Source organism: Pan troglodytes, chromosome 14 (assembly GCF_028858775.2).
Source record: "Pan troglodytes isolate AG18354 chromosome 14, NHGRI_mPanTro3-v2.0_pri, whole genome shotgun sequence".
Taxonomy (NCBI): domain Eukaryota; kingdom Metazoa; phylum Chordata; class Mammalia; order Primates; family Hominidae; genus Pan; species Pan troglodytes.
Genome location: NC_072412.2, coordinates 13,080,483 through 13,093,351, shown reverse-complemented (window position 1 = coordinate 13,093,351; position 12,869 = coordinate 13,080,483). Strand labels below are relative to the sequence as shown.

The following is a 12,869-nucleotide window of genomic DNA, read 5'->3' as shown; positions in this document are numbered from 1 at the left end:
GAGAAGTCAGTTATCTTAGTCACCACTAAAGGCACCTGGTGAGAAAAGCCTGAACTAAATTTTAAATATTAAAAAATTAAAGAGACATCTAGTACAGAGTTCAAACCTTTATGTTGAATTGTTTGAGAGTAATTACTGATTTCATGACGCTGGTAAGTGTTTGAGTTGAAATGATTTTTAAAAATGCAGAGAAAATGCTAACAGAATATTATATAGTTCCCCTAAAGATGCTTCTTCTAACCTCCAAGTATTAAGTAAGACTGATCTAAATGTTAAGTACATATAAAGTATATATTTGCTAGTCATCTATAAATTTTAAGCACAATTCCAGTGATATACCTGTATCTTTTGGAAGAGAAGAACTAAACCTGCCATTTCTTAGGCTAAATAGATGATTCATAAGGTCCTTCCCTCCCCATTTATTCTGATTGCCAAGCTTGTGTTCAGTAAGCTCTTGGCATCTAGTGATTAACCAGTGACAGCAGACAGTAGTGACCAAGAGAGATGGAGAGAACGATGATGTAAGACAGTATATAAGGACAGTAAGCCACTGTATTTGTGGAACCACTGCATGTCAAAACTCCTTAACACTCTAACAAGGCATTTTTGGTCTTTTAAGATTAAGGACAGTCCTTACATAAGGGACTCAGTTTCAAACTAAAGTGCATCAAAAAGCAAATTATACTTCACAAACAACTTTAAAGAGGTAGCCACAAACCCAGTTGTTTTAGATTGGCCTTCTAAATGAAGTCAGCACATGGATCCATGTGTGAGTGTCATGGATGTCAGTGATTATGTAACTGTAACTGAAAGAAAAAGGCACAGCTCTGCAGACACCCAAGAGAAGCTGGCATGTTTAATGTGGATGTAGAAGGGATAATATCCATGGCAACTGATTGGAACACAACTGTCAGCAGCCTCAACGCAGGCTAAGACTGGGTTAAGCCCCAGGAGATGCAGAGAACAACTGAGGAAGCTGTGGTCTAAGGGCATAGTACAGAAGGTAGCTTGGAGTGTGCTATGTTTCCGAGAGCCTTTTAAGTTGGGTGGTTGAGTAAAGGAGGGTGGAGGCAGGCTGTTCTACTTCCAATCCATGGATAAATCTCATTTTCTCAATGTAATACAGAGGCTGTTCTTCTATGATTGGCAAACACTATTTGTTCTTATCATGGAAACAGCATACTGCTATCAGGAAATAAGGAAAAGACAGTAAAAAAAATGTGTGGAAAGAATATGGAATACCATGCAGCCATAAAAAATGATGAGTTAATGTCCTTTGTAGGGACATGGATGAAGCTGGAAACCATCATTCTCAGCAAACTATCGCAAGGACAAAAAACCAAACGCCACATGTTCTCACTCATAGGTGGGAATTGCACAATGAGAACACTTGGACACAGGAAGGGGAACATCACACACCAGGGCCTGCTGTATGGTGGGGGGAGGGGGGAGGGATAGCATTAGGAGATATATCTAATGGAAATGACGAGTTAGTGGGTGCAGCAAACCAACATGGCACACGTATACATATGCAACAAACCTGCACATTGTGCACATGTACCCTAGAACTTTAAGTATAATAAAAAAAGTGTGGAAAGAATAATATGGGTTTCTAACTGAATGCTTGCTTTTGAAGAGCCCAAAAACAAACAAACAAAAAATTCTAAGAGCAGCAAACATCTACGTCTGTTATATTACTGAATTACTCTTTTTTAAAATCCTTATTTCATAGGAGAGATATTTACAATTTTGAATTACAACGTTTGAAAAACGTTGAAAATAACCTGAAAGGGGAAAGTTGACCTAAGCCATTTTATTCTCTTAAAAAACCCCAAACTTTTGTATAATAGTAATCCCTGAACTGAGTATTTTTTAAGGTTTTTCAGATAATCTGATGTGCGAGGTTAGTTTGTTTTACTATTCAGTTGTTTGGAATAGTAGAGCATTATATGACACTCTTACTGGAGGCTTAATGGTATTAAGAGATTAAAAGCTTTCACATTGTTTGGATTTTACATCTATAAATAAAACAAGTTGTTATCATTTTGTAATATTTAGCTTATATACTTTTTTTGTGAGAGTTTTGTGGGACTTGGAAAGTGTATGGACTAGCATCAGACACAAATTATTTTTCCATCTTTCTCACTTGGAGTTTCAGATAGCAGCATTTTAATCATCTCTTCCATTAAACCAAGATTACACAAAAGTGTTTGAGGACACTGAGGAATGGCACTTCTAATTTTGCTTCAGAAACCAGTACTCAAAATGTCTGGTTTGGAGGTCAGTTACACTGCTGTCTTTGTATAATCAGCCATTAAAAAATATTTTGGGGACAATTCTCAGAAGTCTCATCCCCATATTTTTGTTCTTAACACATCTCACCACAAACTCTACCACACCTATGGTTTGCAAACTTTGGGAAATGTCAGTGTATGCCATTATCATGGTTATTAGTACTATTATTTGTTAAAAGCACTTTGAAGGCAATTTATGTGACTTATATATAGTTAGTATTTTAATCTGGAAATTCTCCAGTTATATGCAAAGATTAAAACTCGGCACCTTCATTTTATAGAATTGGCATCTTTTATATGGCTATGGGGACTGCTTGGTGTCTATAAATTATTATGTATATTTGTTGGACTGAAATCAAAATCTTCCACATTTCAAGTGTTTTTATTCTGAGCAGTACGTACAAAAAATAATGCCATAGTTGTGTCTAATTCTGTATAGTTCAGCACTCTCTACAGGCTGTCAATCTAAGATTTGATCTACTTTTACCAGATTTAACAGATCCTTGAATTTACTTTACTGTCTATACTTCCTTTTTGCTGACATTGGGAATCAGACTAAACATGCATCTACTTCATTGAGGAACTCCAGATTGAGACATGCTGGGATTGACTCCATGGTTTGGGAAGATGGATAAAATGGAAACAAAACAGGAAACATTTGCTTGGCATCTAATAGCAGTTGCTGAGGGTCATTCTGCTCTTGTAGTTGTGCCTGGATCATTTGTATAAAGGCCACTGTTACCTGTTCTTCAAATTCATTCAGGGGAGGCTAAAGGTTTAAAATTTTGACAATCTGCTGGGTGCTGAGAGAGGCACACAGGGAGCAGATGGCCTCTGCATCCTCCTGGGTTTTCTTCTTTAATTGCAGGACCTGGGCCGCTTGGACCAGAGGTTCCATGGTCTGAACTACTCCACTCTGGTGAAGGTTTCTTCCCCAAAGCCACTCCTCAAGCTGACTTATATTGTACCTGAGTTGCATGCCTGTGCTCCAAGAGCAGACGTCCTTCCGCAGGAGCAGGTCATTAAGAGTCACTGGGTTGATCATGTAGAAGAGTTGTCTGAATACCTTCAGGATGATCTCAGGGTCCAAGCCCTGGTCACACATGACTGTATGAAAGGCATTCATCTGGCGGATGATAGCTTCCAGGCGGTATGAGTTATCCTCATCTGCCATGCTGGAGGAGTGCTTCTGGGAGCCAGTGGGCTTCACACCAGATAGACCCTGAATGCTCTCATTTTCCAACATGGCAGAAATTATCATCGGCTGTAACACACCCTCGGCAATTTTAAAGAGGTGCTGGTAGATCTGAATGGAAAGGTCGCTCAGTACCTGACGGTATTTGGTGAGGTCAAAGTTCTTAAGGCAGTGTTCGTTGTGCTTTGCAGTATTCTGAGTCATGAAGCCCTCATCCCCACTGTACCGCTTCAGACAGTGAAGAAGGTGGCAGGTGTTGGATAACAAGAATGACGTCATCTCAAAGTCATCACTGTGCTTCTTCAGGACTTTCTTAATGCCGTTGGTGGTGGAGATGATCAGCGAGTGCACCTTGAGATCATCGTTGGTTTGGTCCGCGAGCCGGATGCACATGTAGGGGATGTAGGCGGGGATACAGGGCACTGTGTCCAACAGCATCTGGGGCTTCAAGTCTGTCACCAGGTTGAGGATGAGGAGGGCCTCGCCCTCTTTTTGGCACTCCAACATGCTCTGGAAATCCTTTTCTTTCCACTGAACTGTGACCTGCCTGTTGAACTCATGGCGCTTCCTCTCACTCTGGGCCAACGCCTGGGCAGCTTCTTCATGTAAATCTTCAGTTGCTTTTAGAGCTTCCTCTCATCCTTTTCCTCTTACTTTATTTTTCACCACAGAACTTCCTATCAACTAGTATGTTGAATATTTTGCTTATTAACTTTGTTTATTGTCTTCTCCCTCGATTAGAATATTAGCTACTTGAGTACAAGGATTTGAGCCTGTTACGTTCACTGCTAAATTTTAGGCTCCTGGAAGATACCCAGCATTCAATAGAGACCACACAATAAATATATGTCAAACAAATGAGTCTGTAAGTTCATCAATTTATTTGCCCATATGCATTAACTTTTGCCCATATACATCCAATAACTCTTGTTATATGAAATCAACTGTACTATTTGCTTCATGTAATAGTTTAAAAATACATATGTGTGTATATAAATATATACAGAGATCATAGACCTAACTCCGTCTATATATGTGTGTATGTGATATGTATAAATATATACACACATATATGACTGACATATATATATAAATATATACACACACATATATATGACTGACATATATAAATATATACACACACATAGATATCACTGATATATATATCTATCTTGTGTAAGTGGAATCAGGCAGTATTCAAACATACTTTCAATTAGTAATGACTATAGTTTAAATAAGAGAAAGTTTAAAGATTCTGATAGTTTAAATAAGAGAAAGCAAACATCACTACTACTAGTATTTGGGGAAAAAGATTACAAATAGAGATATCATGATAAAAGTGTACAATATTTTTTATGTTTGTGCACTTAGATCCATGTTCAAACTTTGGCTCACCTATACATGTATAGCACATTGGAATATGTGCTACAGTATGCCATTTATAAAGACTGAAAATAATAGTTTATAAACATTATTATTTATTTAGCAAACTCATAAGCTTGGTTTCAAAAATACCTGAATTACATAGCATAATCCCAGTGCTGGAGAACAGAACAGTAGCTGCCAAGGGTTAGGGTTGGTTGGAAGATGTGATTAGTGAGGGATAACATGAAAACATGTACTTTCTTTGTGGTGATAGAGCAGTTCTGCATCCAGATTGTGGTAATGGTTACATAAATCCACACTTCATAGATCTATACACACACATCACACATACATTCAAACACATCTGTACATGTAAAATCCTTAGAAATATGAATAGGGTCTGAACCTGAGTTAATGGTATGGAAACAATGTCAATTTCCTGATTTTGGCAATGTAGTAGGTTAAGTTATGTATAATCATTGGGGAAAGTTGCCTGAAAATAGCATAGTCATTCATTTTACTTCTTTTTTTAACTTCTTATGAGTCAAATTATTTTAAAACAAAAGGTATTAAGCAAAGACAAAAATTTGAAAATTCAAAAATCAAAGCCCATATGAATTTGGACATATGATTTGATTTCTTTTGTAGACCTTGATTTCTTCACCTGTAAAAATGGAATAATAGTATGATTCCTATCTCATTATTGTCATGCTTAAATCATACCACTTATGTAGGTGCCTGTATATATATATATACACACACACACACATATCTATATATATGACTGACTTTGACTGACTTAGGTCTATGATTTAAGATGCGGAAATTGGAATTTACTAGAACATTTGTGAATTGATTTGTTCTTACGCTTCACCAACTGTCATGGTAAAGGAAACCTTAGCCCCAGCTCATAGTATGAAAACACGTAAATGCTTCTATGTGCCCTAAATTTCTTTTGGTTAAGCTTTATACTTTTTTTTTTTGTTTATGACACAGAAATATGATCACAAAGCACATGTGTACCACAATACAAATTTCATGTATTTTGTCTCTGTGTTATGTTTTCTTTCCATTTATGTCTTTTCAAGCTAACAATTCCTAATCTCCTAATACAGTGGGCCTTTCAAGAACTTACTTCTTTACATAGTCATGTTCTTTTAACTAGGATCTCACAGATAAAGTTATCAAAGCATGGAAAAGGATGAAGAAACTTGACTCCTTCCCCTCTCCATCCCCCACTAAATTAAATTCATCCCAACCTTGTATTTGTTTTGTTCTCCTGGAAAAGAAAATATAGTCATCACCCTCAATAAATATACAATCTAGTTAGAGAGATATGACCTCAGAGTAGGATTTCTTAGTTTTCATTTTGATTATCTTCCTTTAGATATTTGTAAAGACAAAAATGCTGTATGCTTATGGACTGCAAGCAGTATGAGTGGAAAACAAAAGTAATAAATGTTACTTCTGACTTTATTATAATGTTAGGATTGTTAATAGTTAACAATTACTTACTGAAGGAAGATTTAAATTGAATATTTCTAAATGGGAAAAATTTAAAAAGCAGGTGAGTCCATAAATTTTAGGACCCAGAATCTACTGAGCTAAAAACTCAATGAGAGTTAATTCTCTGTTGGTGTTGTAGCAATTCTTGAGGTTATTTCTGAAGACTCACATGAGAGCTAAACAATAAAAGAGGACTGAGACCACTTCAAGGGATGGAGAACACCTTCCTTTCTTGTTCAGATGATGCTCTGAGACATCGCTGTTTATTTTGACTGCCTCTTTTTAAACAAACTTCCACTTAGGAACTTAAAAACCACCTGTAAACCAACAGCCACAAAAAAGTGGGGGAACTCAGCGTTTAAGCATTATTGTTCACCAGACACAGTACTGGGCACTTACATAAATGATATGGTTTAAGCATGACAATAATGAGACAGAAATTCTACTATCATTCCATTTTTACAGGTGAAGAAATCAAGGTCTACAAAATAAATCAAATAATATGTTCAAATTCATAAGGGCTTTGATTTTAGAAATTTTAGATTTTTTTGTCTTTGTTTAATACCAATTATTTTTAAATAATTTGACTCACAAGAAGTTAAAAAATAGTAAAAAGAATGACCGTCTTATTTTCAGCCAACTTTCCCCAGTAATTATATCTAACTTAACCTAGTACTTTGCCAACATCAGGAAATTGACATTGTTTCCATACCATTAACTCAGGTTCAGACCCTATTCATATTTCTAAGGATTTTACATGTACTCTTGTGTAGGTGTGTGTGAGTGTATGTGTGATGTGTGTGTATAGATCTATGAAGTGTGGATTTATGTAACCATCACCATAATCTGGATGCAGAACTGCTCTATCACCACAAAGAAAGTACATGTTTTCATGTTATCCCTCACTAATGACATCTTCCAACCAACCCTAACCTTTGGCAGCCACTGATCTGTTCTCCAGCACTAGGATTATGCTTTGTAAATCAGGTATTTTTGAAGCCAAAGCTCATGAGGTTGCTAAATAAATAATAATGTTTTATAAAATGTTATTTTCAGTCTTTATAAATGGCATACTGTAGCACATATTCAAATGTGCTATACATGTATAGGTGGCAAAGTCTGAACATGGCTCTAAGTGCACAAATGTAAAAAATATTGTACACTTTTATCACAATATCCCTATTTGTAATATTTTCCCCCAAAAGCTAGTAGTAGTGATATTTGCTTTCTCTTATTTAAATTATCCGAATTATAGTCATTACTAATTGAAAGTATGTTTTAATACTGCCTGATTCCACTTACGTAAGATATCTAAAATAGTTAAACTCCTAGAAATAGAGTAGAATACTGGTTGCCAGGGTCTGGAAGGAGGGGAAATGGGGGTTGCTGTTCAATGGGTATAAAATTCAGTTATAACAGATGAATAAGTTCTAGAGATCTGCTGTCAACAGAGCACCTATAGTTAACAAGATTGTATTGCACAGTTAAAAATTTATTAAGCGGATATATCTCATGTTAAACATACTTACTTCATTAACAGAAAAAAATGGAATATTTTACACATAAAATTACATATATGCCTGAATTTCACATTTCGTTTCACAAATTGTACTGGTGCTAAAAAGGTATTTTTCTATTAAAAAACATCTAACTGAAGGAAAAGTTACAAATCAGTGATCATTCATAAATAAAATATAATCCTAGGGACCGCTGTTTTTGCATTTTGAATACCCTCCACAATTAGTCTTAATAATTATGTTGACTGAATGAAAAATAATGATTTCTCAAGAGGCAATAGAAAATAGAGAATAAGTCCATTCTTGAGAAAATTTATAATTAGTGAAAGTAATTTTTTCATCCTCTTTTCTTATTTAAATCTCAAGTACTCTCTGCCACTCTGTGCTCTTCTTTCTGGGGTAAAATATGCCAGCTATCCACAGTCAGGGCATTCTCTAACCACTCCTCCTTAGAGATGTCTACAGACTTTTACTCAGCTAGACTGTCTTGTTGCCTGTCTTCATATCAACTTCGCAAGACGTGTGGACCATTCTCTTAGGCCCCTGCATGGCAGTGCATAATATATTCCATGCTAATTATCTAATGAGGTTCACTAAATTAATATTTTATTATACCACATAAAATACTCTTAGATCTAACAGTATAAAAATTTCCAATTATGGGCCGGGCGCGGTGGGTCACGCCTGTAATCCCAGCAATTTGGGAGGCCGAGATGGGTGGATCACGAGGTCAGGAGATCGAGGCCATCCTGGGTAACATGGTGAAACCCCGTCTCAACCAAACATACAAAAAATTAGCCCGGTGCAGTGGCGGGCGCCTGTAGTCTCAGCTACTCACAAGGCTGAGGCAGGAGAATGGCGTGAACCCAGGAGAGGGAGCTTGCGGTGCGCCCAGATTGCACCACTGCACTCCAACCTGGGAGACAGAGGGAAACTCTGTCTCAAAAAAAAAAAAAAAAAAAGAAGAAGAAGAAAATTCCAATTACATCACTCCTTTGAATTACATCCTAAGACTAATTTAAAGAGGGTATCACAAAAATAGAAATGATAGTGACAGAAAATGGTCCCAATTTTCACTGCACTGTTGCTAAGACCACCTTGCCACTCATCATTATAGAATGCCTTTCAGGTAACATAATAAGAGCCATTTTTAAAATGGAACCTTACTATACCCATGTATGACAGGCAGAGGGACTCTATTATTATTCATAGTTTACAGATGAAGCAGTTAGATTTGCCCCAGGTCACTGGCTTATTAAATGACAGGCTAAGACAGAACCAAGTTTTATTCTCAAATAAGACCATAAAGAAGAGGATTGATCCAAATGAATTACAAAATTTTCTTACAGCCCCAGTAACAATAATAGATAAGCTAATGATTTCTTTAATAAAAATCTGATATGACAAGTAGAATGTGACAGAATCAACATGATCAAATAATCAGATTTGGGTAGTAGTTTGGTAGCTAAATGTTGGATACTCTTGGACATAAAGATGACAGTATTCATGACGATAAAGATGACCATTCCACAGTTTGAGAATTTCTACAGAGAGAGAGATGAAGAAAATTTCTGAAGTTATTTAAACTGTGTGAAGATGAATTATTTGGTTGATGAACTGCTATCATTCTAAATGGACTTCACTTTCTGAAAAAATAATGCATAAGGATGAAATATGTATTGAATGAAAATTATATTTTGTTTTTCCATTTTTTACCTAATAAAAAATCAGAAAAACAGATTTTTTTTAAAAAAAGAAAAGATGACTATAATAGACAATGGAGACTAGTAGAGGCAGTAGGGAGGGCAGCCAGGGTTGAAAAACTACAGGGTACTAAGCTTCGTATCTGCATGATGAGATCAGTCATACCCCAAACCTCAGCATGGCACAATATACCCGGTTAACAAACCTGCCTAGACATTTGTGTAAAATGAGATGATTGCAGGGTAGTTTTAAAAGTCATTCCCCTTATGAAAATATGGAATGTTGTGCACATTATTTCATAGACTTTGTGCTTAGTTAAAGGTCTTAACCAAAAATTCTAAATGATTTCTCCTATTAATAAATAAATAGCAATAACATCATTTTAATGGGCTCTATGAAGACCTTATTAAGTGATTGTATCATAATTCAACAAGTGCCCTATTGTTGAACACTTAGACTCTTTCTGATTATTTCCCTTTACAAAAAATGCTATATTATAAATTGTTGTATGTATTTTTAAGTTATGAAATTGTTAGGGCAAAAGGTGAATAAATGTAAGGTCTTTGATAAATACTGTCAGAATTCTCTCCATAGAGGATACGATAAAGCATCTTTTCATTTAAAGGAGCAAGAATAACTGCTAAATACTTCTGAGACTTCCAGTACTTTTTTGGTTTTAAGTTTTGTTGTTGTTTATTTGGTTTTTTGGAGGTTTTCTGTTTTGTTTTATAAGTAGGTTTCAGTATTGCTAAGTATTCAGTCATGGTGGATATTCAAAGAATAATTTCTCTCTTTGGGATTATTCCTCTAACACTATGAGCAAGTATCACTGTGTTCTTTCTCTAAAGGAAAATATAAAGCATAGACAAATTAAATGCTGCTCAGATTCTAAAACTATGAAAATATAACAATGGAGAAACAAATAGCAAGTCTGTAGCTACTCAATGACTTTAGCATTGAGTGGATCCTAAAATGCCTATTTTGCACAGAATGAAAAAGATACAGCAGGTTCCTTTGGAAGATCAAAGTGAGAAAATTGACTACAGCTTTAACAGCCTTAAAATAAATACCTAATGTAAATGACAAGTTAATGGGTGCAGCAAACCAACACAGCACATGTATACATATGTAACAAACCTGCACGTTGTGCACATGTACCCTAGAACTTAAAGTATAATAAAAATAAATAAATACATAAATAAAATAAAATGAATAAAAAAGAAATACAAACATATTAATCATAAGTAAATGAAACATCTGATAATCTCATTATGTCTTGTAGTAATGTCACCTCTGAGTATTTAAATATTCATCTACATATTTCTTTGCTAAATTTCCTTTTATTTCTCCTTTATATTAAACTTTTTTTAGAGAGCACAACTCCAAAGCATCTTTTATTAATATAGAAAGGTCATATTTAGCAAAAGACACAAGGCAGGGAAGTGTCAGGGCTGAGGCCTGAGCTGTGCTGAGGGACAAGGAGGCTCCGGACAAGTGCTGGGAAGGGCTGAGTGGTGGGGGCCACAGAAAGTTCCAGTGGACAACACTGTCGGCAGGTCATGGGTGGGACTCACGGGGACCTCGTTGCTAACTCTTGTTGCGTTGGCGGGGTGGGGTGGGGAGGGGGGTCCTTAGTGCTGCCACCTAGAGTGAGAACCGCCCCTTGGTTCCTGGAGGGCACCCATCAAGGGACACAGGACAGGAAGCCCAGGATGGTTAGTTCAACTAGGGATGAAGGCCAGGGAGAAGGAGGTGCTCCGGAGTCCAGACACAGAGGCCTAGGAGCTTCCTGTTAAGTGTGGGCGTTCCGCTCTGTCTCTACCAGGCACTCTGACTAGGGATGGACGATACCTCTCTTCAGGCGCTCCGTGGCGCTCTTGCTACCAGCATAGGTGGGCCGGATCACTTTGCCCATCTTCCCTGTGACCAACAGCAGTTCCGTGTAGGTGCTCTGGGAGCCCTGGGCACCAGGTGGTTTCATGGCCTGCACACAACCGATGGTAGGCGGTCCAAAGTCTTTAAACAGCGGTCTGAAAGGGGCAGTGGCACCCGGCCCTGAGCCCGACGGCGACGGGACGCTTCCTGTAGGGATCGGAGTGCCTGGCCCAGGGGTGCTGGAGCCGGGGGTGCTGCTGGGGGCAGGGGTGGTAGGTTTGTAGGACATCCCCAGCTCCTGGGAGCTGGGGAAGCCAGCAGGCTGCTCTTCGGGGGTTGGCTGCGGGACCGCTCAGCAGCGATCTGATTGGCAAGCGGGCTGCACGCCCCCTGGTAAATCTATATTAAACTTTTTAACTGCAATTTGTATTAATCTAAATATAGTTCAAATATTCTCCATGAAAATTTCACATTTGAGTTGAGACATCCTAAAATGTAAAATACACAATGGATTTCAAAGATTTCATATGAAAAAAGAATGCAAACTATCTCTAATAATTTTTATATTGATTACATATTGACCCAATTTTTGGATATATATTGGGTTAAATAAAATATACAATTTAAAAAAATTATGCTACATTTTTGTTAAAAAATTTAAATAAACTATATATGAAATTATTTCTTGGGATAGAAAAGGGGACATGATTAAATATTTACTTAAACTTTTTTCAAAAACATATCTTTAAAACACATTTTCAAACACAACAAAAGTATTTTAATTTTGAATAGGTAAAATAAACTTATTCCTGCTGAAATTCAATCATGGCATGATTTCCTTTGTATGCATTTGAGGACTCTGTTTATAACCCAGATAAAAACATAAAATTTTGAAACTCTTCTAAGAATGTCTAACACAAATTACCTGTATAGGTATCACGGCACAGACGATGCTGAGGCCGGACTGACTGAAGAAGAACAGGCTGAAGATGCTGTACTCACACAGCAGCTGGCCCCCAGGTTACCCGCCCTTCATGTACATGGCGATGGTCACCTGGCTCACCAGCAAAGTGAACAACAGGTCGGTGGCAGTCAGCCGCATAACTGTGTAGAAGGTGGTCTCCTTCTGCTCCTTGCGTGACTTGCACAGCACCACGATGGCCACCAGGTTGCCCACCACCCCGAAAATGGACGGTCCCAGGCTGTCCAGCAGATTGGGCTCCAGGCCAAGGACACATTGGCCTGGGAAGGGGTTAACATGACAGTGGCTGGTGGTACGCAGCCCTGGAGTGCGGAGTCTGGAGATAGCAGAAGAGAGACAAAGCCACCATGAGTGAAATGACCACCTGCAGGGCATTAGACCCGCGCCCAGGAAACGGGATGCTAACATGACAAGGGAGGAACTCAATCCCA

The 12,869-nt window shown here is 37.5% G+C and overlaps 2 protein-coding genes across 2 annotated transcripts; both read right to left on the bottom strand.

The window, feature by feature from the left end:
• Positions 1 to 2,844: 2,844 nt before the first annotated feature.
• LOC112207968 (unconventional myosin-Vb-like) lies at positions 2,845 to 10,345 on the bottom strand. Its single transcript, XM_063792653.1, is given in 2 exon segments — positions 2,845 to 4,118; positions 10,156 to 10,345. Coding segments are annotated over 2 exon segments (1,464 nt in total).
• A 639-nt stretch (positions 10,346 to 10,984) lies between these two features.
• Positions 10,985 to 11,905, bottom strand: LOC129137884 (cyclin-dependent kinase 2-associated protein 2-like). The gene has a single exon (XM_054672150.2). It carries the CDS (start codon positions 11,743 to 11,745, stop codon positions 11,416 to 11,418), a length of 330 nt encoding a protein of 109 aa, XP_054528125.2. The 5' UTR covers positions 11,746 to 11,905; the 3' UTR covers positions 10,985 to 11,415.
• Positions 11,906 to 12,869: the final 964 nt, after the last annotated feature.

Excerpts from the sequence above, each read along its gene's own strand:
- LOC129137884 (XM_054672150.2), bottom strand. The coding sequence starts at position 11,745 with ATGTCCTACAAACCTACCACCCCTGCCCCCAGCAGCACCCCCGGCTCC.